Genomic DNA, 27,758 nt, shown 5'->3' with positions numbered 1-27,758 from the left:
CAGCTGCAGCACCGGGCTAATATACTCAAGAGGACTCCAATTCGTCAGGTTTGGAACAGCGCCAGAGGCCTACTTCATTAGAGCATGTGTCGGTGAGAGATGATGGATCATCATCAGAGCCAGTCAGTCTGATTCCTGTCACTAAACCTCCGTTCTTTCTTTCTCTTTCTCTCTCTCTCTTTTCCTGTCCACAGCACTTCACACACTGCGTCCTGTCTGTGGATAATTAACGGTACATCAGCTAGATCAATGGTGCACAAATATCTGAAGAAACAGCTGCCTACAGCCCTCTAAGGTCTACAGGGAGCAGTTTCTCAAAAAAGTGCTGGAGGGATACTTCAAACGTAATGTTTTTAAAACCTGCTGCTGTTTCTCTACTGTATTTCCAGTCACAAATGACCACAAGCTCATTCGTTTAAGTGAAATGTTCTAGCTGCTTTCAGAAAATGGGCTCAACACATTGTCAGTGTGCTTGCTTATCACTTCCACATTAAATGAAAAGACCACAATCAGTGAAATTTGACTCCAAGAGGCCATTGTGGGTAAAGGTGGTTTACCTTGTAGGTACATCTCCTCCCCCTCTCCGAACATCTGGTCACACCTGGCACAGCGGGCGCAGGCTGGGTGGTAGTGCTTGTCTCCTGCCTGCAAAAAAAAATTATATATACTGTATATATCAGAGGGCTGATCACATCAGCACAGAGAGAGGGCATATAGCCCCAGCAGAACCCTGGAGCTCACAACCTATCCTGTTGTTTTAGCAGGCCCACAGATTAGCATAGCTATGATCACACAAAGACAGGCATCCATCTAAGCAGCCCTGCCTCTACCACTGCAGTCCAGTAGAGTCCCCTCCCTTGGCTGTGCAACCTATCTGGGACTCAGACTCATAACCTTCAAGAGCTCTGACCTCCCGTAAACTCCACTGCCCAATGCCTGCATGCATTCATTATAATAATAATAATAAAAAAAATTGGGCAAGTGGCACACATAACATACGGGTTTGCTGGGATGCTTCTGAGTAACTCTACTTTGCAGCCATACTCACACTGTTCCACCAGCAGGTGGCACTGTGCTACAGGTTAAAAGCCCCATCAGGAATACAATGAAACTCTGAACATTGCAACTTGTGCATAAGGAGTTGATTTATGAAGAATTCCCTATACACTCTTTAAAACTGACTGTTTCTGACAGATTGGCCGGCATTAATCCACTGTGCTCTAACAACACAGTGCATGTGCTCCACCCCCCACACTCCCCCATACAGTATGTGCGATGACAGACAGAAAAATGCAGCCTCATATTCAAATGCTAGTGTGAATAATAAGTTAAGGCTTGAAGTTTTCCTAAATACCACAAGCGCATTCGAACATCAGCAGCTGATGGATGCCTCCCTATGTACAGGCTCTTTCCATTACAGCCGCTTGAATTTCACTGATGAAAAGCAAAAACGACCTAGGTGCGAAACGTTTTCTCATTTACAGAGACTACACAAATCGCGCCGCTCTGGAAATTGACCCCCAGACAATTTATAGCCGCGTCTCACCCTTCTGTCTCTGAATTATGGATGGAGTTCAAAAATGGGCATGCCAGCTTTGGATGACATATCACCCTTGTGCCGCCGTCTGGAAGGCCTTTTCTCTTAATAGCGGAGGCCTGCCAGGCTTTGAATGGGTATAGTGCCTCATCAGAGGCCTGCTAATTTATTACAGTTTTAATGCTTTTTTCCCTTTGCACTTGCACTGCACTTGCAATCCTGTACCAGGAAAGCTAGTGCTGAATGGAGGATAGGTGCACCTCCTTGACGTCACCTGGGTGACTCACAGGTGCCTGACCAGTTGCGTATCGCAAAGAGAGTGGTGCAATGAGGAAACCCTGGCCAATGAAGCCGGCCCCACCCTAGCAAAATGAGTCTGACCGTTTCCCGCCGCTACAAGACTCTCGATCGTTGTTGTCAAATGACACGGCTCTGCTTTGAATCTGGAGAGATCAACTAACGCAGTACCGTGACACCTCTTCACTCTAGAACATGGGGGCATGTCACTAGTGATGGGAGTGTGAGACTTCATGAACCACAAAATGAGTGGAGCCATCATGTCTTATCAGCGACTCGCTAACATGGACCAATCAGTGTTCTGCTGTTGAGAGCACGCTCTTTTGATTCACTTGAACAAGTCAGTGATTGACAGCACACAGTAGACCCATTCATTACAGGGCTCATGAAGACGGCCCCTTGCCTCAGAGGCAGGAAGATTTTTTTAGGCAGGGGAGTGCAGCCTATAGCCTCTGCTATGGTGAAATGCTGGTTGGGCCTAAAAAGCTCCATTGTGCAGTCCTTCTCAATGGCCTCACAACAGCACCTCCCTCTGGCTAAGTTCTTATTTTCCCAAAAAATATTCCAACAAATCCCCCTCTCCATCTTAAAAACCACTGCAAATCACTGGGTCAGCCGAAACCCCCTCCACGGGGGCACCAAATGACAACATATAAATGTGTATGATAAAAGAGAAATTATATACAGTATTTGAAATATTTTTACACTGATATTAAACCAAAATCATTCACTGTAAATAACGCGATGACATCTGGGACAGCTGCAGCTGCTGCTGACTGAGCACGCGTTTGAATAATTCCAGCCTCCATCCCAGTCCGTGGATCTATAAATAAAAGATGAGAAAAGTCATGGCAACTGACTGCGAACGTGTCCCCGCTGCGTGCGGAGCTGCCGTCAGCTCTGGCAGAGGAGCCGACCAAAACAGAAGATGAGTGATCAGGAACACAAAGCCTGGGGGATGAGAACACTGATCCTCGTCCTCTCTCTTCTTTTGTGACATCGCACTCCTCACTGTTCTTTCACTGGAGGTGATAAATATAGATCTTGGTACCACGGATCTGCCGCTCAGAGCTCCCGTACGCAGACATTCCATGCCTTTGTGACTGCCTTATTTTCCCAGAATCCTTTGAGACACTTCTCTCTTCAGCACCTGCCGCTTGTCTTGCGCAGACAGCTGGATATCAAGACGTTAAGCAGCGGGTTCCCAACACATGACATGAGACTATAAATTACATCCAGATCATGCTTATCTGTGTGGAACCGGATCATTTCTGGTAGAGAGGCAGTGAGGTTTCCCTACATGCATTTTAATGGTTATCAGGTGACAGGAAACAGGATCTTCTTTAACTGAACTAAGATTAACACAAAGCCAGTATCCTGATTGTTGAATATCTCTTGCATTTTGTGTTGAATTCACTAATTCATTTTTGAAGCCCTTCACCCCTACAGTGGAGACCCTAATGATGCAAAGAATCAGACAGACTGAGTCTTTGATCAAAGTGCTATGGCTGAGGACATAGTTATTACACAGGAGCATATTTTAGTGTAAAAATATAACAGAAGAGCATGGCTATGAACAGTTATAATGAGGCTTTACTCTATGTAACAGGTCAGAGGGAAGGCTTAGAACTGATGATGAAAATCATTCCTTTTTCATATTAAGGCATTGCATTGGCCAGCTTTAAAAAAAAAGATTCGTCATAATTAGGGTGATTTGTCCCTTCATTTTTATCTCTGATGTGTATAAGAAAAGGTATTTTGACTTGCTGAATAAAATGTCATCAGCTTAGTCACTGGGATCCTGGGTTTGTGTTGTGTCAACTGAAGGAATCTACAGCAGGAATAACAGCCCGCTCACTGGCATCGCAATGCAGAGGGATAGAGAATAGATCGATTCTTAATATGAGAATGGATTTTCACTAAGAGAGCCGCGGGGAGGGCGACTCGTGTTCCCTTTCTGCTCAAAGACGCAAACTAATTAGGCATGTAGAGGAAGTAGCATGCTAAAGCGCTCGCATTAGACTTTCAACTTGCAGATCAATATATCCCATATATGGAGAGGGACACTATCTTAACAGTCACTGTTGCATAACACTGATCTCCCTCTCCCTGCCTACATCCACTCTACCTACACCCTGACTACCACCCTCCCAAATGTCCCTATGGCCTTTACCTTCTTCCCCCACATCTTGACAACACTCCCCACCCTATTTTCCTCCTAATGACCTTCCACCCTTCGTACAACACAACACACCTGTCCTAAAAACGTACTCACTCCGCTAAGAACCATACATGGACTTCCTCCAACCAACCCCACCTGTCCTAAATCTCCTCCCACACTTCCAAGAGCCCTACATACACATTCTACAACCTTACCCACACTTCCAAGAATCCACCCCATATGTTGTACAACCCTATACACACTTCAAAGAACCCAGGCTACAATTCCTCTAATCCCATCCTGCTTGTAACCCTTATGAGCCAACACCTTATGACAAATCCTGTCTTGGCATCTATAAGGTTTCCCCGCTTACTACCCCACCCTCCCTATGAACACGCCCACCGTGCCCGTGACCCTGGCCACCCTCTCAGCAATCTCCACCTCCAGAGCGCTTGATCTGCTCTAAATGTCATGACATTTCACTGAAGAGACTCTGCACGTCCACCGTCCCAGTGAAGGAAACTGGGATGGACCACCCCAGCAATCTCCTCACACTAACTTAATGTACTGTGATGTGATGCAAATGCGGATGACTTTAAATGCCATGGCTTTGTGTGGAAATGCCATCCTGACCACCAGCGGTTCGGGGCCTTCCAGCCGGTGTCTGGGGTGAGTTTTCTTGTCACAACAGCCGCCGAACTGAGCAGAGCTGAGCTGAAGATGCCCTCATGAAGCCTTGAGGCGGGGCAGCCATTCCTCCACTATGACTTCAGCCCCGTGCTTGCCCCTTCCTCTGTAACTCAATCTCACATTGTCTGCTCTTATGAGAAAGCACACGGCGACATCCGCGCCTTTTGTCCGCAGCTGAGATAACCCAGCTTCAGGAAGCGGGTCCTACACTGTAGAGTCTGGATCCACAGCGCCGGCACGCAGTGCGATTAAATACTCGTTCTCCATGACAGGTGATGATGTAATGAAAAAAAACAACCGTAAACCACAGTGTCTACATCCAGCAGCCCTTCTGAATGTGGAAACTGGATATGTTTTTTCCAAAGGGAGGAGGAGAAAGGAATTGGGGGGGGTACATTGTTTTTCAGTGACTGTGTTCCATTCATGCAGGTTCACAATGTGTTCGCCGAGGTCCCATTGAGATAGGCCTCCAGGGACTATCCCATGACCCTTAGCTCATTTGACAGAAAAGAGAACCTTTCACAAATGCATTTCTCCCTTGCAGTGATCTCTGGTTCTGTTCCTCTGTGGAGGGTCTTACTACAAAGGGGGGGGGGGGGGGGGGGGGGGGGATTGGGCAGAGGCGACATTTTATATGGAGACATTTTTTCTACATTCGCAGAAGTAGGTTAGACAGCACATCTCTTACGCCAAGCTGAGAGAAGAGATTAGGCTCCCACATCCACGATGACTAATGCATGTTTAATATTTTGTTCACTTGCATTTTAAAACTTACTGATGTGATAGAGTGAAAAAAGACTGTGACGTTCCTGTCTCACTGCAGATCTTTAATCAATATGTATCCTACTTTTCTTATTTCCAGTTCAGTTATATCATCGAATTGCTCAACGCATACTGTACCATATCCAAAGAAATGGAAAACTGTACCATAAGTACAGTAGCTTGAAAAGGAGGGGAAAAACCTGAAGGTCAGAGATGCAGAGAGATGGGGTGAGATACAGAGAGGCAGGGGTGGCACATGAACCCTGATATAAAGTACTGTTGGACAGATTTAGCTCGTACTAGAGAGGTTCATAGTGGACTGTACTCTACATTGCGGCCATGTGATACTGTGATCTAGGGTCCTGGACTCAGATGTTTACGGGTTTAAATCCTTGATGAAGACTCTTCAGACCAGTTGCTCTGCTACACCTTCATGCCATAATTTAGGCTTTACTTAAAAGAAGTAATGCAGTCATGATAATGATGAATCAGCTAATTGTGTGCAGTAATAAAGATGGGGGGTGAGTGGACAGCCAACCTCCTCTTACCTCCAGAACCTTGCCAGTGATGTATTTCTTGCAGTTCTCACACTGGATCCCGTACATGGCATGGTAATCCATCTCACAGTAGGGGATCCCATCCCTTGAAAAGGAGAGATCGGTTAGGCCACCGACTGAAGATGCTACGTAGGCCAGTATAATAACAGTACTGGCTGGGAGTATCTGTACCAATGTCTGACAAAGCATATATTTTGAGACATTATGAGAGAGGCTTTGACAGGGAATGTAAGAGATACAGTGAGGGGTCCAACAAACACAATAACTACCCTGTAATTAAAGCTCAATTGTAAAAAGGTGTGTCATTCTAGATATCGTCCAGGGACATCACAGAGCATGCAAAAGTACGGAGGCCCATTAAGCTAAACCATCACGTAGCTCTTGCTCACTTCCTGTAAACTTCAGAAAAATGACATCACCAGTAATCACTCCTGACACAGCTTCAAGTTTCAAGTAGAAGACTTCTTATCTGACTCTCATTTGGCTGAGCTTCATTCCAGCTGCAGGCCTTACATACTAACTACAAATTAGCCACTCTGTCTCTCTCAGTCTCTCTCTCTCTCTCTCATTCCTTCTATCCCCATCTTTCTCTTCTACCTTTTTTCTCTCCCTCTCTCTACCCCTCACTCTGTTCCCCATCAGCCCCCCCCCCCCCCCCCCGTAATTCTCTCTCAGCTGCAGAAAGCTGATAACCAGAGCACTACAACACAGCCTCTCTAAGCAGAATTCCCTGGAAACCTTTGGCTGGGTGTGTTTGAGGATTTGCCTCAGCCCTGCTCTGACATGAATCACATGAGAAGAACTCTCTACCACCCATGTGAATACATGCACCGCATCCACCCTGATTGTTCAATACTGATCTCAGCCTGTGGGAATAAGACTGGTCCAGTTACACACAGTCTCTGGAATTATAAAATAAACGTCACAAAATTACTTTCCTTCTGCTGTAGCCCTTAAAGGTCAGGACGATTTATCAAATAAAGGGAAACAGAAGAAACCAAGGCTTATTAAGAGAGAGACATTGGCTGCATCCTCCCGTTTGCTTGCATTAAAAAATCTGATAATCTAATAAGACCATGATCCAAGAACTAACACTGCACACATTATTACCTCTTACACATACTCTGGAACCAGTTTGTACTGCCTGTTCTTTTCTGGATGCTTCCAGATAAAGCACTGTGTTTAACATTACAAAACTCCGGGATCTGAATTCATGAGCCGTCACTGCTGAGCTGATTCCAGTTTCCAGACCCCTACAGCTCTCTCTGTCTCTCTCTCTCTCTCTCTCTCTCTCTCCCTCACACACACACACACACATGCACGCACACAGACACACAGTTACAGTAATAGAAGAGTGCCCTTGGACTGTCTTGTCCAGTCGGCCTCAGAGTCCTGCAGAGTCATCCTAGCCAGTATCAGCAAAATGTCGTCTCAACCTCAACCAATCAATGACTCTGATTAGACACTTGCTTATCTGCCCAAATTAAAGATGTATCATTGCACTGACAGTTTGAGGTCTGATGGTTGTGAGGCAAAAGACTGTGACATCCAAAGCCATCACAAAACTTCAGAGGAAGTATTATGCTTCAGCTGCTGTCCCCCAAAAACAGCTGCTGTTCTATTAACTATATGATCATTATAAATCTTCAGTGATACAGCCCAAGTTCTGTCTTACAGTATGTACACCCTAAGTCACTGAACTATGGCGAAGCTTTGATTGTTTTTTTGGCAGTATAAGTCTATGGGAGACACATGTAGTTAATTTTCACTACAGGCCCCTATACTCCAAGGACTGATTTGGCTTGATTCTGTGTAGTTGTAAAGATTCAGGGCTTTGAAGAATTATTACCCCCCCCCCCCCCCCCCCCACCTCCATGTGCACCCCTCCTCAGGTCTCCCCAAGCACAGACAACCCCTCCCTCATGCGAGGTCAGACATCATACAGACACAGTTTAACATGAACAATCATACTCTTCCATGCTCAGCTCCACAGTATTTTAGACAGCAGGCTTGCTTCTCAGAGACAGTGATTTCATCAGCAGTTGGAAACACACACACATGGGTGGAAACATGGACTGATATTCCCAACAGCAGAGGACCTGAACTGATTATGAGGTTACATTACATTACATTACATTCATTCAGAGATAATAGCTCTCAGACGCTAGTTACAGACAAGGTGCTTGAGGGAAGTTAAATGGTGTACTTTACAGTAAACATGTAGCTGTAATAAAGGTACATGCAATGAAATGACATTACGTATTTGCTCATTGGATGTCCTAAAGCAGCTTTGAAACTCCTAACTGTAGCCTTATTCTCAACCCTTAAAGCAACTGTGCAAATCATATGTGATCTAGAATTAATAGCTCTCTGTGACAGGATCCACATAACAGCTGTAAAGCATCTCCATAAGTGCTACAGCAAAATTCATAAAAACGTTACAACTTTCTGATTCGGTATGTTATGGTGATGTCACTTGGATATGGATGACGGCAAAGCACATCACGACAGTCTCCTACACGTTGCTCGGGATAAGTGTTTATTAATTTGAAAGCTGTGTTTATTGGATGTGTTGTGCAGTGCTTACGAAGGCTCACATACAGGAACCTTCAGTGAAAATGTGAAAAGGCCTTTACCTAAAATGACATGTCACCCTAGGGATGGCACAACGACTGGTCGAGAGAGGCTGCACTGTGTGCTGTGAGGAGACTCACTTGCTGATGTACTCTGCGTTGAGCACTTTGTTGCAGATCTTGCACTTGAAGCAGCCCAGGTGCCAGTGCTTGTCCAGGGCCACCAGGGACTGCTCGTTCTTGAACTCCTTTCCACAGCCACAGCAGTCTGAGAGAAAGAGAAAAAAGAGGGGGTCACTGCCTTCAGTCTCCGAACAAGCATTCATCTTACCGTCTCTTCATCCCAGCTGAATCTAGATCCCATCTAGTCACATATATGTCTGTTTCTGCATCCACCAACCCATCATGCACCTCTTCACCCATCTGTTCATCTGTCCATTCATTAATCTCTTTCCCCACTTTTTACCTTTCTATTAATTCACTCATTCTTCCTCCGCTTACATGTACATTTATTTACATTTACATTTATTCATTTGGCAGATGCTTTTTTATCCAAAGCGATTTACGAGTGAGGTAGAATACAACACAAGCAAAAAACCTGTATTCTGTAGTTTTAAAAAATACCTCAAGTCAAAAGGTATTTTAAATCCACTCTAGTGTTGTTTCCAGTTATTGGATCACTGATGTCTGACCATTTTCCACAAAGGAGTACAGGCAGAAACACACGAAGCACACTGTCTGCAGAGATAACTCCAATAGATCCATAACGGTGGTGTACACAGATGTGCCCTTTCAAAGGCACTATTTTTGCCTTCCATGTGAGTGATTTTTATCTCCTCTGTGATTATTCAGTGGGGGTATATTCACACAGAGCTCAGCTGTTTGTGTGTGTGTGTGTGTCTGTGTGTGTGTGTGTGGGTTCATGCGTGTGCACCGAGGGTATAATTGTAAGTTCTCAGAAGCTCCTCTCATTGGGTGGACTGCTACTGTCAAAAGCTGTCATGAGACACAGGAGAGTGCAGCAGAGCGGATCTTCAGCTTTCCCTGACCTCAAACCCACACAAGAGTCTCTCCCAGCCGTCTCAGTCCCTGCTGTTTAAAACCCACAGCCCTCACTTAAACAGTACAGCTTTATATTATTGACAGCAGTCAGGCTTGGAGGATTTTGATGTTAAATTCTGAAAAACACAAATAAATTGATCCATGTAGATGAGCCCAGAGCTGCTCTTGCAGAAAATGGAGAATGAGACCTTCTCATGTCAATGTTTTGGTGGCGGGGCAGTGACAGCTTATTTAGTTTCTTGTTTATGGTGAAAAAAAAAATCAATAAAAGTTGTGTTTGATGTTTAAGCAGCCCATCCTGTTAAAGGCATTTTACAAAAACACAGGTACAGATGGAAATCATAGCTTTCGGGTCTAACTCGGGAAACATCAGGAAACAATACCTTTGTTAATCAAAGAATTCAAGGCTGTGCCTTCCTATGACACGGACCTTCCTCCATTTGATGTTATGGTATTTTTATTGCCAGGCAAGCACACAGAGGCATGCCATGCAAAATGCTGCTGGTGACCTTCACTCTAGATCAGACTACACAGGAGAGGTGTCACACTCTACACTGAGGCAGTGAGGGGGACCCCTACTGGTATGAATTAAATACTGCAGGGATTTCAAGAGAGGAGATACTATACTATGTGCACCATCTTTAGCAGTGCCAAACAAATGCCCGTGCCAGGTAGTGACAAAGGGGACGTGCTATGCAATGTCTGTGAGAGTGAATTACAGGAAAGGAGAAAGAGGACTCGATGTGGACTGTCTAAGAGTCAAAAAGCAGGAGAGAGATGACTCACTGGGGGCTGTTTGGGGTGGGTGCATCAGAGAGTGGGATGGAGAGGACTCATTGTGGGCTATTTGAGAGTGAGTCAGAGAGCGGGAGAGAAGGGACTCACTGGGGCCTGTGTGACGGCGAGTCTGAGAGTAGGATGGAGAAGACTCCTCGCGGGCTGCTTGCGAGTGAGTCAGAGAGGACTAGCTGCTCACCACCTGCGAGCGTGACTGGGAGCACGCGGAAGAGGGGACTCACTGCGGACGGCCTGTATGGGAGCAGGGCTGTTGGCAGGCAGGGGTTGTGTACACTTTTGGCAGATACACTCCTTCCCGTTGAATGTCACCCGGTCACCAGCAGGGAACGGCTGTCTGCCAACAAATACAAAGCAGCCAGTCAGTCTTGAGAGGCACCTAGACATAATCAGCAGGTCTGTTTTAACAGGAGCCCCTACACACATAATCACCATGTATGTCTTTAACAGGATTTCCTCAACAAATAATCAACCTGTCACTTCAGCTATCTCTCCTTCCTCTTTTACATTATGTAATATTTGCAAATAAAACCTGAATTTGAAAAAAACATAAGACTTCAAAGAAGAAGCAGAGAAACAGTCCTTCTTCCAGGAATAGCTAATAATCAAGGATTTGCTCTTTCCCACTGAGATTTTAATACTTTTCAGACATCACTAGGGGAAATATGTTTACAGATAACACATCATTTCACCATGGCTTTAAAGCAAGTCACACCCTAATCACTGACGTCACAACGCTTCAGGCCTGGCGGTTCAGGAATATTTTTGATATTTTTCCAATATAATGAAGCAACAGCGTAGGCAGTAATATTATACGTTTAAAGAACATTACCACATCACTTTCTGCCATTACGTCACAATAATCTCGTGGGAAGCTGGGTGTCTGCATGCACTTCATTCAATTCATTGAATTCAACCCCCATAAGGCATTCGTTGCAGTCATACTGTGATATATCTGTATCCATCCCACCAGCACAGTATGATAGTATTCTGTATGTCCAATAAGAGACTGACCTTTACATGCCAGTATATTTTAATGCGACACGCTCATCCCTGCTGATATACAGACAGCACCTCAACGGCTGTCTGCTCGATATTACCCTCCAGAGACAGTATGCTGTCCACAGTGATGTAATGTAGGCATTGTTAGATCTGCAGTAATCTGGGCTCTCGAGGGGCAGATGACGGCTGGATGTTGGCTGATCCGACAGTGTGAAACTTGGGAGATGATTTCATGGTGTGTTTAATACGCATGAATACTCAGCTCCCTCTGAACAGCTATGCACACCGTCACAGCCAGCCTCAGAGACAGAGTGCAGGCGAGCCACATACACACACACACACACACACACACACGCACACAGACGCACGCACACACACACACACACACACACACACGCACACACACGCACACAGACGCACGCACACACACACACACACACACACACACACACACACACACATACATACACGCACGCACGCACACACAGACGCACGAGCACACGCACACACACACGCACGCACGCACGCACGCACACACAAACACTCAAACACAACACAGATGCACAAATCAAGCATGCATGCACAAACAAAGCATGAATACACAGATACACACAAACACACATAAATACACACCCACACACACACACACACACACACACACACACACACACACACACACACACACACAAACACACAAACACACATTAACTACCCAGGGTGACACACACTTTCTCTTCCACAACAAGGACGACTGAAATCAAAGCAGTTCTTATGCTAGATGTACCTACCTACCAGATACATATGGAAGATATGCACACGTAAAAAAAAGTGTATGCTGTGCATTCCTAAGAGCCCTGGGGAGATTGTTCTGGCCCTGTCCACCATCATGTCTGCTTCAATGCTGCTCCCTGAAGAGGGATCACCCTGTCGAGCCTGAAGGTGCGGTCACCATCGGCACCGTCACACAGCCTGTCCCCTCATCACTGACACCGTCACTCAGAGGACCTGCCACCAGCCACTGATTCACACCCAGACAGGGATGACTATCTGCACGGAGACACTCGCGTCAGGAGAACATTGGGACTCTCACACCCCTTTCACAGCAGAATGGGGCTCGGCTCTACCTCACTGCGGGTGAGTGTGATAGCAAGGCCCAGGGAACAGACCAGGGCAGCCTGTGCTGGCATTACAGAACACTGGAGACCTCTCTGTGGGCGGCCTTTCTTTTCTGTCTGTAGCTAGGTATATATCAACATGCACCTAAACAGCTAACAAGCAATTTCATGATGCTAGATAGCCGTGAGTACATGTTTTTATTTATCAAGGCTAAATCATTTTCTGCTGTAATCCAATTCCAAGCACAGATCCAATTCTGATTTTTTTTTTGTTATTGTTTTTCCCTGGTTGATTTGAGACTGGGAAGTCTAAAGCTGGCTGTGAATCTTTTAGAATCTGACTGCATTGACTGACTTGAGAAATGTTCTTCAAAGGTCAGTTTAACACAGCACAGTGAGAGCGGGTGAATCTCTGTCCGTTTAAATCAGTCAAGAGCAGTCAGAGCCCACGCTAGAGACGACTGATGGTATCTGCCAAAGCTCCCTGTATGCATATGATCACTAATCTACACATGGACACCCACAAAGATGGCCGTGCTCCATCACGGCCTGGGCTGCAGCTTTACCACCTGTTACAGCAGCATGCCGGCAGCATGGCAAAACAAGCAGACATGCCCAAAGACACGCTCCGTTTCCATGGCTTCTGACGGCATATACTGTAAAACCAGCAAGGCGGACTGGGACTGGGAGAGAGAAAGAGGGAGATAAAGAGAGAATCAGGAGCACAGAGAGGGAAAGTGATAGAAAAATGGGGACAGAGCAAGAGAGAGGGACAGAGAGTAACACTCAGTGTGGCTAACAAGGAGATCTTTGTGGGCGCACAGCGATCGAGTTGCTAGGCTGAAACCTGCACAGGTAAAGCCAGCCTACCGCGACATGGGGACTGTGAAACTAAAGAGAGGCCAGCCAAGCTGCTACACGCCCCCCCTTCAGAAAGGGACAGGGAACACCGCTCTGGAAATAAGTGCCCTGTAAACCCGACCACACACTTAACATTCCTGTCTCTGAAAGAGCCCGGGTCTCGTTACCTTCCCAGGCTGGATAAACAACCACACTTTCCCACAGACACCGGGGCTACCTCTCACCCGTGCCAGTGGAGCTTCACAGGTGATCCGTTAGCAGTTAAACAGAAGCAACATAGCGAAACAGTTAATGTAGATGTGCTGGTTTTCTACTTCATCTTTCATGATATATTTCCCTCCGGTTGCCTCTTCTTGTGGTGGAATTAGTCATATCAATGCTGATTATTGATGACTCAATGGAAGAATTCTAGGGAGCCAAAATATACATTTAAAAATTAAATTCTCAGCCATAAGAATGTGTTCTGTTGTCACTGTTGATCTTTCGTCTGTATATGCGTTCAACCGGTTTGTTTCTGTCTCTGTGTTGGCGTGTGAGAGAGTGTGTGTGTGTGTGTGTGTGTGTTCTTCACTTCTGTGAGAGAACTGATGCTGAAGTATAACGTCTGGACTGATGATGGAATGAAGATGGCCAAATTAAAGTCACAAATATTCTATTTACCTAACCTAAATATTCAGTTTGGTGTGCTGAGCACTGAAATATTCTGTTCCTCCCATTACTAAAACTATATTTTGATTTGCTGTCTCCTAATTAGTATTTATGCTGGGGTGTGGCTACAGAAAGTATCCAGAACTAAGATCACAGAGAAGAGTGCCCTACATTTTAGAGAATACATCCACTTATTAAATGCATTTTCACAGAATTTAATTAATTAAAAAATCATTCATACAGGTTCATAAAGAAATGTAACACATTGCAATTCAATCCTGTTATGACATGCAGAACATTCAACTGTAATGGCAGAATTGTAACATTTAGATCACAGATGTAGTATATACTTGTCACAGAAGCCCTGTGCTGATTTTTATTTAAAACTATTAGTGAATTTGCTGAGTTTGCATGCCCCATGAGAAACACACCAGGACCAGCTGAGTGCGGTGCAGCTGCCTCTCTAGAGTACACGTGCTGTGAATAAAGGCGGGCATTCCTTACTTGCAGACGGCGCAGACGAAGCATCGTGGGTGGTAGGTTTTCCCCAGGGCCGACACCACCTCCCCCTCGATGAACTCGTCACAGCTGAAGCAGCGCGTCCCGTACAGCCTCTGGTAGTCCAGGGTGCAGATGTACTCCCCCTGACGCACGAAGAACCCCCCCTGGGCCAGGTCGCAGCCGCATACTGAGGGAGACAGGAGAGAGAGACGAGGGACAGTGACAAGACCGAGAGGGACAGCAAGAAGACAGCGTGACTCACCGTCCCTTATTTCTGCAGTGTTATTGCAGGGCATGTTCTTTTACATTACATTATATTACTGGCATTTATCAGATGCTCTTACCTAGAATGAACTACATAGGTTGCCATTTATACAGCTGGATATTTACTGAGGCAATTCCGGGTTAAGTACCTCACCAAAGGGTATAGCAGCAGTGCCCCAGTGGGGAATCGAACCAGCAACCTTTCTGTTAAAAGCCCTGCTCCTTAGCACTACGCTACACTGCCAACCTGCTTATCAAAGCGTGTATGTGCTAGTTGTGTGTTATGTGTAGGGGGCTGACACATGTTGGAACATGGCCAGCTGCGTCCTGCATGTACCGTCTTTCATGCAACTCTGTTAGACAAAATTTATTCTTTCTTCGTGACAAGGTCTACATCAGGGTGTCTACTGAATGACAAAATGACAGGGAAACGCAGATGGGATTACAGGAGAGGAGAAGATGGGAGATGATGGAAAAAAACGGGGGGCAGAAGACGAGCGGAAAAGAGGAGGAAAGAGAAAAGAGCTTGAGAGGGAACCGGCAGTGGGCAAGCCACAAGAACAGTGGCAAACAGGGTGGGCGCTGGCATGCTTTACACAGTTACTTGAGCCCAAGCGCTCCCGGAAAAGCAATCTACACAGCAGGAGATGCCCTGCGTCTGGTCACCCGCTGAGCAAATTCACAGTGAAATGCACAGCAGGGAAGAGAATCAACAACACCCAGTAATAAATGTGAGAATGCACTGCACCACATCAGCGCCCTTGTTAAGTTAATGTGTGTGTCTGTCCCCACTCATTTTACCCTGGCTGTAAAGAGCTGGCCAGTCTCTGTTTCAGATGACCCTTGGGGCGGGTATACGGCTATCACTGCATGTGCTTAGCACACTTCAAACCTCTGAGGTGAGCAGAAATGGTAGCTTGACTGCTCTCTCTGAGCTGGCTGTCCCAGAGAAATGTCATATAAACAGAGCCGGGTGTTAAATGTTCCCACACAGTCAGTTTTTTAAAAAAAAAGGCTCCACAGCTTATAATACACATAAATCGCCATGGCAGGGTGATGGTACTTCTCGTTCTTTCACAGAGTAATAGCAATAAACGAGAATATTCATTCCAACATCTTTCATAATTCCTGTTCCAAGCGTATGCAGAAATGCCTGTGGTATGCAGCTCACACACAAGTTATTATCCAAACCAATTACCTATCACTTTTTTGAGTGACAGATGTTCTGCACCTCAGGATACTTCAGAGCACATTGCTTACAACCGGTTTTAGATGGGAGGTCAAGAGAGTAACTGTCCTTCCAAAATCTGGGATCTACAGCTCCCTGGTATCAAGCCCAGAGCGTTAACCTTTGTCATTCTCCGAAAAGTGTGTCTCTCAGGTCCCGAGCATATAATATATCCAACAGCTTTAACATGCCCTTATCTGAGCCACCTGCACCCGGAAAGGACTCACGGGGGGGGGTGGCAATTTGTACATCAAGCTATAGATCATGCTACAGACCTGCCCTGACAGGACAGAGTGTCCAGTTGGGGAAATGCTGTTCTGCACGTTCTGTTCTGGATGCCCTTAGCCTCCCGCTGCTGCTGCTGCTGCTGTTGCCAGCGGCGATGAGGAACGTGAGCGTGAGGTGCAGGCAGCAACACCCTGCTCCTCTGACCCCCACACACCAAGGTATTACATCACCGCGCCGCTGCCGCAGGAACAGGCACGGGAGGCAGGGAGCTCCGCAGGTGCACAAGGGCGAGGAAAACAATATCTGATCATCCGATGCGGCACTTTCCACAGCGCTGGGTCACTGCACGGCCTCGCTCCCTCCCCGGGTCCACCACAGCACACACGTGTTCTTTAATAACAGAGGAATCAATACTCGTAAACGGGGAATCATGCTACAAGAATCCATATCTGCTCATTTGCTTCTTCACAGCCACCTCCAGGTGCATCGATCGAGAATACGCAGTATTAAAAAGACAATACAAGCTCGGGCTCTGAGTCACGTTACCACTGAGTTTTAAAAGCCCCTGTTACATAACTGCAGTCACAGATGGCCAACCTGCTGCTATTCACATTTGGTCCTGGAAAATTTGACCAAGGTTACAGCTACCATATAAAAACAAACAAATAATGAAAAAAATCACAATAATGTAGGAATGTTCCTCAGGAAATTTTAGACATGTTTTCCGACGGCCACTTCCCTGTAATCGGCCGAGGTACACAATGCAATACTCCGGCAGTGGAGCTGACGGTGCCAGGAGAAATCTGAATCTGATCCAGGGCTGAAGCAACTTCCCCAAACCGAGGAACCATGGCCACCTGCAGCAGGCTGTGGGATACCCACTACTGATGCTGTCGAGACCTTGCTTTCACTCCCCTTTAGCATGTAGCTGTGCTAACGTTTTGTCAGACCTCAGAATTTTCATATATGTGATTTACGGTTACGGTTAGCGTTGCTGCTTACCTGGTGTTAGTCATTAGGCTTACCCTATTACCTCCGTCAGTGGTAGGAAGAGTGGGTATTAAGTGATCAACCCTGACTGGCTGATTGCAAGGTTGTAAATAATGAATTATGCACGGATTTGGATGACATCTGGTGATGGGAGAAATTATACAATTTTTGGGCTGCTATGACAACTGCTGGGTGGCGAAGGTGTGTACTCCGTGTGCCATCAGTACGGCTCCGTTTTTGAGATTTTACACATTTCCCTCATCATGTTTTCATTTTTTTCCCTCAGTTGCAATCCTAATGCTGCTGCTTATCCTGTTTTGTTTTCAGCTATTGTTTTGATAATTAATGTTTTCTCACTCAGACAATCTTTCATCCTATCAGCATCAATCTGTCTGTTCTGTACTGCCTGTACCATTTCTCATGAGTGGTAACTCCCATTTAAATCAACAATTATATTAATTGTTTTAAATATACAGCATTTATTACACTGTGTTGTGTTTTGAAATGTGACAGTTTGACTACAGAGGGATCTATCTTAGAGCATTCTATACACTGATGTCAGCTGTGATTGACTGAGTTTGAAGTATTGCAAGTTTTGACAGTTCTCTCATTTATATTTTGACTGCCATTTGGTTTAAAGCCAAAAAGAGAACATTACAGCAAATTAGAAGCCCACAGAATTCAGACTTTTTTTTAATTTTACACATTCGAATAAGGAGAGAACCTGTGTCAATGCCTATTTGAGATTCCTAGAAATTGCCCTTTAATCAAACACCCCCCAGGGGTTTAATGAACGCAAAAGCCACTTTGCAGCAATGAGAATGTTAAAATCTCGGCGCCAGTGACAGCAACCTGAGCTGTGGTGATTTCACCGTATCTATAAGTGAGTGCCGCTCGGTCGGGTTACACGGGTTGACTTTCAGTCAGGGCTATTTATATCCACGGCAGATGGTTCGGGGTCTGATGAACAAGGAGCTGTTGGTATCGCTGTTACTGGGGGTGTAGTGATCCTCTCCTTGATTCCTGAGACGGTAGGTGTATTGGGCATCAGCTGCGGAGGAGTGGAGAAGCTGTCGGAACAAGTGATCACCAGAAAGTCACGGGTTCAAATCTCAGGAGGCATGACTCCTGAGAGAGGCTACCTGGCAATACTCCTGAATGAGACAATACCTGGAATTGTGCTTTAGCACTGGCAGGAGCCACTGTACACTTGTGTTAAAACAGAGCACAAATGGGGTCACGCATCTGCATCAAAGCGAAGTCTCGTAATCCTTGAGGCTTGGCCCCATTGCGTGAGACAAGAGCGTGCTCCGTTACTCTGAAGTATTTTACACATGCTCATAATATGTGCGCTGATATCGGGTGAAGTGAGGACATAACGAGCAAATGGCAGCAGAAAAACTCACAGCAGAGCAATGTCTGGAATGACAAGAGTTTGGGCTTAGTGAATAAGCACTTGAAGTAATTAGAGCGCCCATAAAAATGTTGTTTTTTTATTGGTTGTTCTTAACAGGTGCTGTGTGTTCTTGTTGTTAACAGGAACACACAGTGCTGTAGCAACTTGGCGGTCATAGTATATCAGCCTCTTCATCATCTTCCTAATATTCATCTTCATCATCACCATCTTCAGCAGGGTCTTACCAGAGTTCTAGGTTACAGGGCAGGGATTACACAATGGGAGGTTTGTGTTTCTCATGGGTGACACCCCGTCCCGAACCACACATACTCTGGCACTGGGAAGATGGGGGTATAGTTTTCCATGTGCCATCCAACATCCCAATTCACACCCCTCCCCACCCCCACAGAGCTCCCCCATTCGCCTCCTCACCTCCTTGTTTGGACTGTGGGATGCGAGCCAGGCCCGTCCCTGGGCCGGAATGTTGCAACTCGTATGCAGCCACGCAAGGCTTGGCCGAGGCCCGTTTGTGTCCAGGCGTAGCTACGGCAGCTACTGACCCCTTGGTCAACAAGCTGGGCAGGCCCATGCCTCTCAGGTTTAAAACACCATGTACTGGAGCTGAACCACCAGATGGAAAATCTGCTAAGACTGTACGAGCCCATTCTCTGTAAACAAGCAACACGTCAAGACATCATCAACATCGTCAAGATCACCATGACTCCAGCTGGACTGGCTCAGAACCTGATGCAATAATCACAAATTGTAAAGCCCAGGGCAGAACGCTATTATAGCACTGAGCTCTGAGCAACAGCGAGGGCCAGCTGACGAATTAGACAACAGCTCCTGCTGACGGACGGGTTCAGACTCATGGTGTCTGCTGCGGCGGCCAGCCAAACCATCAATACAGCCAGGCCACTTGTGCTGATTTACAGCTAAACTGCTTGCTCAGTTACCAAAATCACAGCTCGTCGTAATAAATGCGCTCCCCAGGAAACACAAACGCTTGTCACTCAGAAAACAGAGAATAAATAACACATGCAAACCCCTTGCTTGATTAAGTGGGTGTGCTATTGAGAGGATGAACACGATGAAAACCCGCAGGAGGGGGGAGTCGCTGTGAACGAAAGAGCGAATCAGCTGAACCTCAATCATCACTCTCAATTCCTCACTTATCTTCTGATTGCACTGTGTGCTGCTGAGATCCCCCTCTACCTCTCCTGCCAAGCAGACGGGCACACGCGAGAAACACAACCCCTTATGTGCACCTTCTTCCTTCAGCACTTTTGCCGAAGACTGAAAGTCTGCCTCAAAGGTGTCAGCATTTCCTCAAAGCTGCGTTAGTTGAAGTGTAGCCTCGGGCTTCCCCGCTGCACAGATGGCACGGCGACCCAGCACATACGCACCTCCACGCCCCTGAACCAGGCCCACAGCTCATCAGCCAGTGGCAGACAGAGGCCGCACTGTGAGACCGTGAGAGGCGTTCACAAAGAGGAGCCACGACCCCTCTCTCCGAGGGAGAAACGGGAAACAGACCTGCACAGAGAGGGAGCAGGTGCTGGAGGAACGAGACCGATACACACACACTCTCAGCCATGTCATTACATCACTGTCACTGCATCAGTCTGTGCTATACACAAGCCATACCAGCTCAGCATGCTTTCCAACTGACAAAACAACGAGCCCGCTGCTTCACTGCAATTCTGTGTACAGGATGCTGGGGTTATGAAGAGAGACAGCTCTGTTGATATCGTCCTTGCACAGACCGATTAGGTGAAGCTAATCGTGTTCCTGGAGTGCCAAGTGAAGACTCCTTATCTTCCGCATCTCTCTACATCAATAAATAAGCACCTTGGACACATGGTCAGCTGTACAGTTTGAGAATTATTATTGAACACCTTCTGAAATCAAAGCTATAACTGATACCAAAAACAACTGAGCCCTCTCTTGCATAACAGAGCTACTGGAATTGAACCTACACCCTTCGGGCTCCAAGCCAAGTTCTTTACCTCCTACACCACACCACCGCCACTCAATACAGAACTACAACGCTTTGTTCCTTGGGTGTCTACAAACAAATGGGAAAGTCTGCTAAAATATGAAAATACTTTTGTGGTCATATCACTGAATTTTCATGGTGCCTGTTGTGCTAATTCACCTGATTCCATTGGAAATGTCAAATCCGAAATTCAAATGCTTTCTTTTATTGGGCGTGTCTTTACAAAATCAAGGACACTCACAGACTGGAGACTGGAAGGATCTATTCAAAGCTTCACCTTCACTTGCCAAAAAATGTCTTCAGTTCAATTCATCAAGCAGAAACAAAATTAACATCAGTAAGAACCTACACCTGTACTTTTAAAAGACACTTTATGCAGCCAGACAGGAAATAAGATAGCCTTGGTTACATTATTTAGTTTGTTTTTAAAGCATTATTCAGAAATAACTTGCATAAGTAATGAACATTCTGCTTCTAGCACACTTGTTCGCACTAAACTGTTTGGTATTTTGGCATTTAGTACCGTTCCAAAATACTTTCATTAGGCTGGAACATACAGTAAACCCTAAGCGAATGACCCCTTGTTGGTGCTCTACGCTCGCTCCACCCGCTGCTAACAAACTGAAGCAGCTGCTCCGGCCTCCACCTGTGACCTTGCAGTCAAGGTGCCACTGTGTGCAGTCTAAAGCGGCCCTCTTCACGCCGGCTTCAGTGTCCCCCTCCGAGCTCTCCATCCCGCTGATCCCCCCCTTTCACTAAAGCACTACTGCACACAAGCACCACTTAGCCAGATAAACCAGAGGAGCTCCGTTTGTCTTTTCCCCTATTCCGTTAAAAAAAAAACGACAGGAACCCAAACACAATGGATGCTTTCCTGTTACGTACAGAGAGGTCTTTTGTGGGTCTTCAATTCAAATGCAGTTCAGATCAATTTAATTAAACTTTGCGGACGAAGGGCTGGAAGCTGACACAGAAACAAGCCCACAAAGCCGACACCTCAAACACAGCCGATTCCTGAAGGGACATTACTGAAGGGACACCTGTCCAAAGGAGACAAGTGACCCTACAGCACCCATACTCCTCTAACAGCTGTTCTCAGCTCCGTGTTTAGTAAGTGTGTGTGCAAGTGTGTGTTTGTGTTTGTGTTTGTGTGTGTGTGTGTGTGTGTGTGTGTGTGTGTGTGTGTGTGTGTGTGAGAGAGAGAGAGAGAGAGAGAGAGAGAGAGAGAGAGAGGTGCGTACGCACCTGTATGTTTCCACAACTCTCTTACTATGTGTATGGGGGGGTGGAGGGGGCGTGTCTGAGGACCCTCTTCATGTTCCACTTGTGATCTACAACGGAATTTATGTCTCAGTTTAGGTCTGGAGTCAGTGTTTAAGACCCCCCCCCCACCCCACCTGACGCCCACGCAGTGACCTCTGTGCTGATTCCTGGCTTAGCGAGCCAGGGTGGGGTACATAGCGTTCTCCCTCCTTCGGGGGGTGACGGAAAGCGTCCCGGCTAAGATTGCAACGGTCACGCGCCCCCCACCCCCCCACCCGAATGGGGGGAGGCCCCACCCTGAGAAGCACGGCCCAGGCAGCTGCCTTTTGTTATTCTGTCCCTCTGTGGTCATCGTTTGGGCCGTTCACTAAATATACCATGTGAGTATTATTAGTGTTCGGTCCCTATCAACATTTCTGGGAAAGAACAGATTCAGATTCGTTAATGACATCGACATCTGTTATGATTTTTTCTTGTTTTTTTTTTTTTTTTGAAGGAAATAACATTACAGTCGTGCCGGAGTTTCAGCTTGCATGTGCAGATTAGGTGTGGCAAAACCGTGCTGATGAAAATTCAGTGCCAACAGAAACAAAGTCTGTGGTGACCTAACGGGACTGAGATGTTATCTGCAATCACAATGAAAACAAACATGTTTAAATCAAACGGAAATTAACTTTTTTTTTAATGAGACAGACAGACAAACATCGATCCAGCAAGTCTTGATTTCAATTTTGTTTGAACGAGTTCCCTAACTTATCTCATAAACTATACATGTAATTAATAATCCAGTTTTGTAATTTCACATGTCAGAGTTTTCGTTTCGTCATTTGTTCTTCCCTGTTTCTGGAAAGAAATCTTCAGTTCCCTGAGAAATGTAATTCTAATGCCGTTATCATGTTAAATAAGCACACTGTGAAGGTTTAAAAAGTCCTCATTTTATTTTGTGTTTTACATTATCGGTTGACTGAAAAGGCTGAGGGCCACATTAACTTAAAAAAAAAAACTCTAGCCAACCGTTCTAATCATAATTACAAAGGCGCTGCTAATAGTCTGCCCGCTGGAGTCGCACCAAGGGGGCCACCGTCAAACGCCACCATTAGCACTAATTGGTGATAAACTGGTGGGTCAAACTTTTGATTTAACTCCAGATCGCGCTAAGACCTCAGGGTGGTGAGACACGTCTTGGTCGCGAGATCAGAGCACATGGTTAATTATTTCTCCAAGCACCATGCTTTTTTCTTGTCTACAGTGATTCTAGCGCAAAAAAACTGAAAATTTGATGAAACTGAATTCATGCATTCTTGCAGAGGAATTCTGGGAAGCCCTTCCTATAAATCGCAAGTGGCCACCCTGCTCTCCTTAGGGCTTTGTTGTGAAACAGAGCTAAACAACCAGAGACTACGCAGCTCGCTCTAAACCAGTGGGCTGAGGGTATTTTTAAACCCCCCGAATGCTTGACATTTCATTACTGCCCACCACACGTCTTAATTAACTTGAATTGCAAATCCGAAAGGGCACAATTACATTGGAAAGGCTAAAAATAAAAATTATTGACCATATCGCCAGTTTGGGTTTCTCGCTAATGAATCAGGAGACTGAGGTGAGGGAAAGATACAATATTAAATGCTTATCATGAAGATATTGACAGTTTATTCTGTTTTAATTGCTATTACACCCCATTTTTGATTTGTCTTCCATTTCCATACTACAGACACTGTAAATACAGATTAATATTTGATTATATCTACTATTTATATATAAGCACTAATCATCAGCACAGACGTATGAGAGGAGAAGAAAGAGCATCATTTATTTGTCTGTGTGTAATCAGTGAATTAATCCACATGAAACGATATTTACACTTTGTTCCAGCCTTTTTGTCTCAGGATACGAAATTAATTATGATAAAGTGGGCTAATTACTAATTAGCAACTTCTGTGTTTTCTTTCCATGATATAATTTACTGGTTGCTAGCTAATGATCATCTGTCAAAAAAATAACTGCTCCCAGGATCTGTGCTCTAAAAACTGTACAAATCCCCTTTAAAACTGTACACTTCAAAGGGATATACGTTTGTACTGAGGCCATCTGTTCAGACAGTCTGTGAAGTCACCACATTTCTTCCATGGGATGCACAGTCTTTACATGGTCCCCCTCCTTCTCTGCAGCATAAATGCTCTAACCTTCAGGAAGCCCAGGCGGTCCTTCTGACCTCTGGTCTCTTAGCAACTGCGTATGTGTTCAAAACAATGGTGCAATAACACGGCCCCGCTGGGGGAAATGGCCTCCACACTCTGGACGCAGGAGGACAACACCCCTCCAAGACACACAGCAGGAAGCCAGGGTTCAGATACGCAATGTCTATTTTGACTTTGCACGCCTCGGTCAGATTTAGTTGCATGAATTTTTCTGCTTTCTCTCAACTTGTAATAGACATCGTTCCATAATCTTCCGAGGCCTTCAATAGCTGTACTGACCACCTGTTCGGTCATGTCTATTATTACGGAGATAATCCTTTTATTACCACTGTATGCAAGAAGTTGAAACTGCCTTTTTAAGCCACCGGGGGATTATGGCGTGCAGTGAGTGCTTTTATAGATTAGAATCTCCCGGCTCCTTCAGCTGCGGGCCCTAGTGGTTGTGAGGGTCCGACAGAGCAGACCCGACCCTTCGTGCACTGGCCTGAGCGGAGAGACGGGGTTACCTTTGCAGACGAAGCACTTGATGTGGAAGTGTTTGTTCTGCACCCTCAGCACCTCCCCCTTGCAGGCCTTCCCACAGTTCTGGCACAGGATGGAGCTGCCCTGCTTCTGGTCCAACGGGCTGTGAACAGCCTGCTGGTGGAAGACTGCAAAACGCGGAGAGAGACAAAGAGAGAGGGGCGCAAATAAACAACCTGTGCTCGCACCGACACACGCGCTGCGCCGGCTCGCTCACACGCTGAGCAAGCACACGCTCACTTACTAATTCACTCCAGCCCGCTCACACATAAACGGAGTCACGCCTGCACGGAGTCATACAAGCAAACACACGAAAACTAAAATGTTGCTTTATGGGCTGTCAGGAGGTTAAAGCTAACAGCATGCATGCCATCAACCGCCTTGAATACAAAGGCTTTATTGTGTCCACCTTTATGAACGACCAAAAGCGTGTACTGTCTTACACGTCAAAGGAAGGCATTCAGTGATAACCACACTCATCTTTCCATTAATCCTCACAACACAACAGGAATGCACTGCACACAGTGATTTATTAACCAAACAAACTGTAATCAGCGGAATATTTAAACATGATGAACAGCAGCAATTAAAATGATGAGCGGCTACGTGAATTGACACCTCAAAGGCAAAGACACAGGATATTCTGTGAATTTACATTTTTTTAGAAAAGGCTTTATAATGTCTTCAAAGATTATTGATGAAATGCTTTTGGCATCATACCTATATATCAAAAAAATACGGCCCATGTCACCTTCTCTTTGGTGGACACTTTGTGCTTTTTCTCTTGGTAAGTAACTGTTTGAGAGGACATGTCACAGAGCCAATTTCATTACAAGAACACGGTGGTCTGTAATTCACTTAAAGAATTCCATTTGCCGAGTCAAGAAAAAGATTCACCAGATCCCAAATCCTGCAACTGCATGACCTCTGGTCTGAGGCGTTCATTCATTCACAGACTCTGTTGTTTATTGCCAACACGCTCATCCACTTTGGTATGTCTTTATTTAGTGCAGAGTCAAAGCAAGACGTCTTATATCTCTGAAACCCTTCCCCGTGCTGGCCGCGTGCACTTCATCACCAGCAGAGGCAACTCAACACCTATTATTCACCTGACAGGAGATCACTGTGAGCGGTGTAACTAAACCAGGGGAAGCAAAGCGTTCTGGGAATGTTTACAATCCTCTGCAGTCAATTTCGAACAGACCCTGTGAACACACATTGTGGTTACAAATACCACCCTGAAGAAGTACATGATGTTAGGTTTGGGGAAAATAATGTGATCTCAGATAAAACTCAGTAAAATTGCACTGAGAATTTGCACCAGCAACATCCAAGTGCAAAAGGGGTGTGTCTCTGACATAGTCTGCGGGATACAACTGATCCAGTCTGCGCAGAGACAGGGTTACATACAGCATCAATTGCCTAACAAAATACATTTGGATAATTGTAAAATATTGTACTCCAAGCCATCCGTGAACTGAACTGCAGTTATTCACTAGGAAATACATCATACTGCATACAGGCCTTCTTTGAGGTGTCCCTTGAGTGACATCAGCTCCAAGGAATTTTAAGATCACAAAGGACTGTCAAACTGAGTGAGTTTTCTGTGTGGGTCTGCTACTTAAACTACAAGAGAGAACTGGACTTTAAATTATATAGCAGATTGCATAAAGAATTAAAAATGTCAGAAGGTCTGAAAAAATGTCTTATAATCCCAGGAAAATATACCCTTTTGCTCCTTCTCCAGACACTCGATCCCATGAGATGTAGTACAATGTAAACCACCTCAGCATGAGGTGGTTTCATTGTAATGGCATGCATTTCCTGATAAAAACATCATTATCATTTAGTTCAGACACCACCACAGAAACCAGTAGCAGAAACCAAACCTGACCATGAACACCAGTTCAGAATTGTATCCGCATCTTCTAGGGCCATTTCCAGATTACAACTAGTCGCATTTTCATGTGTTATTTTTTTGTCTGCATGGGGCAGACAAATGTAATCAAAACACAGAGAAAGTGCTACGGAGAGGTGAATAATTCAGCTGTCTGTCCACTGGGCAGCTAATATGTCTCCTACCAGATTCAACACAACGGTATGTTACCAATCAGGAAAAGAATTTCTGAGAAAAATATTATCCTCATAAAGAGTTCGGAGGACATCAAAAGCATGTTTTATTTGAAACATATGGTTGACAGAGTCCAGCATAGCAGCACGCTAGCTTATGTATCTGGAGAGGAGGGATGAGGTGTGCTCTCCAAACAGAACTAGCACACACCTGACCAGGAGCACGTGTCACTTCCTGTCTGTATACAGGGACTGGGCCTGGTGGTGGTCATGTGACTTCCTGTCGGTATGGACAGTTTGGGCCTAATGTTTCAGTTCTTGTCGTGCCCCGCCTGTACAGAGCGATAGGGCCTGGTATTTTGTTCACCAGATGTGTCAATGATAAGCAGAAGCAATTAGTTGAAACCCACCAACGCAGAAACCCACCAATGCAGCCATGAAGAAGGGTGCTCCTGATATCAGCTTCTCAATCATCCTTTTCTGTACATTATCACCTTAATGCAGTCACTGTCAATGCCGTTCCACATATGGAGGGATCTACTGGAGAAAGCGTGGCTACATGGAAATACCTCTGCTTGTGGATATCTGTGACATCATAACTGGTGTTAACAGCAGAGAGTTCTGCCTCAGCATCAGCCACCAATTCTTCTAAAATGTCAAAGGTTATAAAGGACATTAACACACCTCCCTTATATGCTCTGTTAGAATGGTTCCCTGTTCATATTCTCTAACTTTACATTACATTATTGTCATTTTGCAGATGTTCTTATCCAGAGCGACTTACATAGGTTAGTTTTTTTTTTTTGTTTACATGTCATCCATTTATACAAATAAATATCTACTACATATAGAGGCAATTCTGGGTTAAGTACTTTTCCCAAAGGTACAACAGCAGTACCCCAGCGGGGAATTGAACCAGCAACCTTTCGGTTACACGCCCTGCTCCTTACCACTATGCTACACTGCCTCCTCATGAGAGATAACCCAGTGACCCATTCCTGTCTTTACAAAATATTTGCCTTAATGAAGAGGTAACAGA

The 27,758-nt window shown here is 45.5% G+C and overlaps 1 protein-coding gene across 10 annotated transcripts in view; it reads right to left on the bottom strand.

Moving 5' to 3' along the window:
* Positions 1 to 27,758, bottom strand: part of ablim2 (actin binding LIM protein family, member 2) — a 75,759-nt gene that overhangs the window by 24,824 nt on the left and 23,177 nt on the right. For all 10 annotated transcript variants that reach the window (XM_036551404.1, XM_036551413.1, XM_036551409.1 and 7 more), the window contains exons 2-7: positions 24,634 to 24,777; positions 14,565 to 14,748; positions 10,659 to 10,771; positions 8,719 to 8,845; positions 5,996 to 6,089; positions 558 to 645 (exon numbers count right to left, since the gene is read on the bottom strand). In XM_036551404.1, coding sequence (XP_036407297.1) covers positions 558 to 645; positions 5,996 to 6,089; positions 8,719 to 8,845; positions 10,659 to 10,771; positions 14,565 to 14,748; positions 24,634 to 24,777 — 750 coding nt within the window. The remainder of the gene's footprint in view (positions 1 to 557; positions 646 to 5,995; positions 6,090 to 8,718; positions 8,846 to 10,658; positions 10,772 to 14,564; positions 14,749 to 24,633; positions 24,778 to 27,758) is intronic.

This window comes from Megalops cyprinoides, chromosome 18 (assembly GCF_013368585.1).
Source record: "Megalops cyprinoides isolate fMegCyp1 chromosome 18, fMegCyp1.pri, whole genome shotgun sequence".
Lineage (NCBI taxonomy): Eukaryota > Metazoa > Chordata > Actinopteri > Elopiformes > Megalopidae > Megalops > Megalops cyprinoides.
Note: the sequence above shows the minus strand (reverse complement) of the source record. Positions and strands in the feature narration are given on the sequence as shown.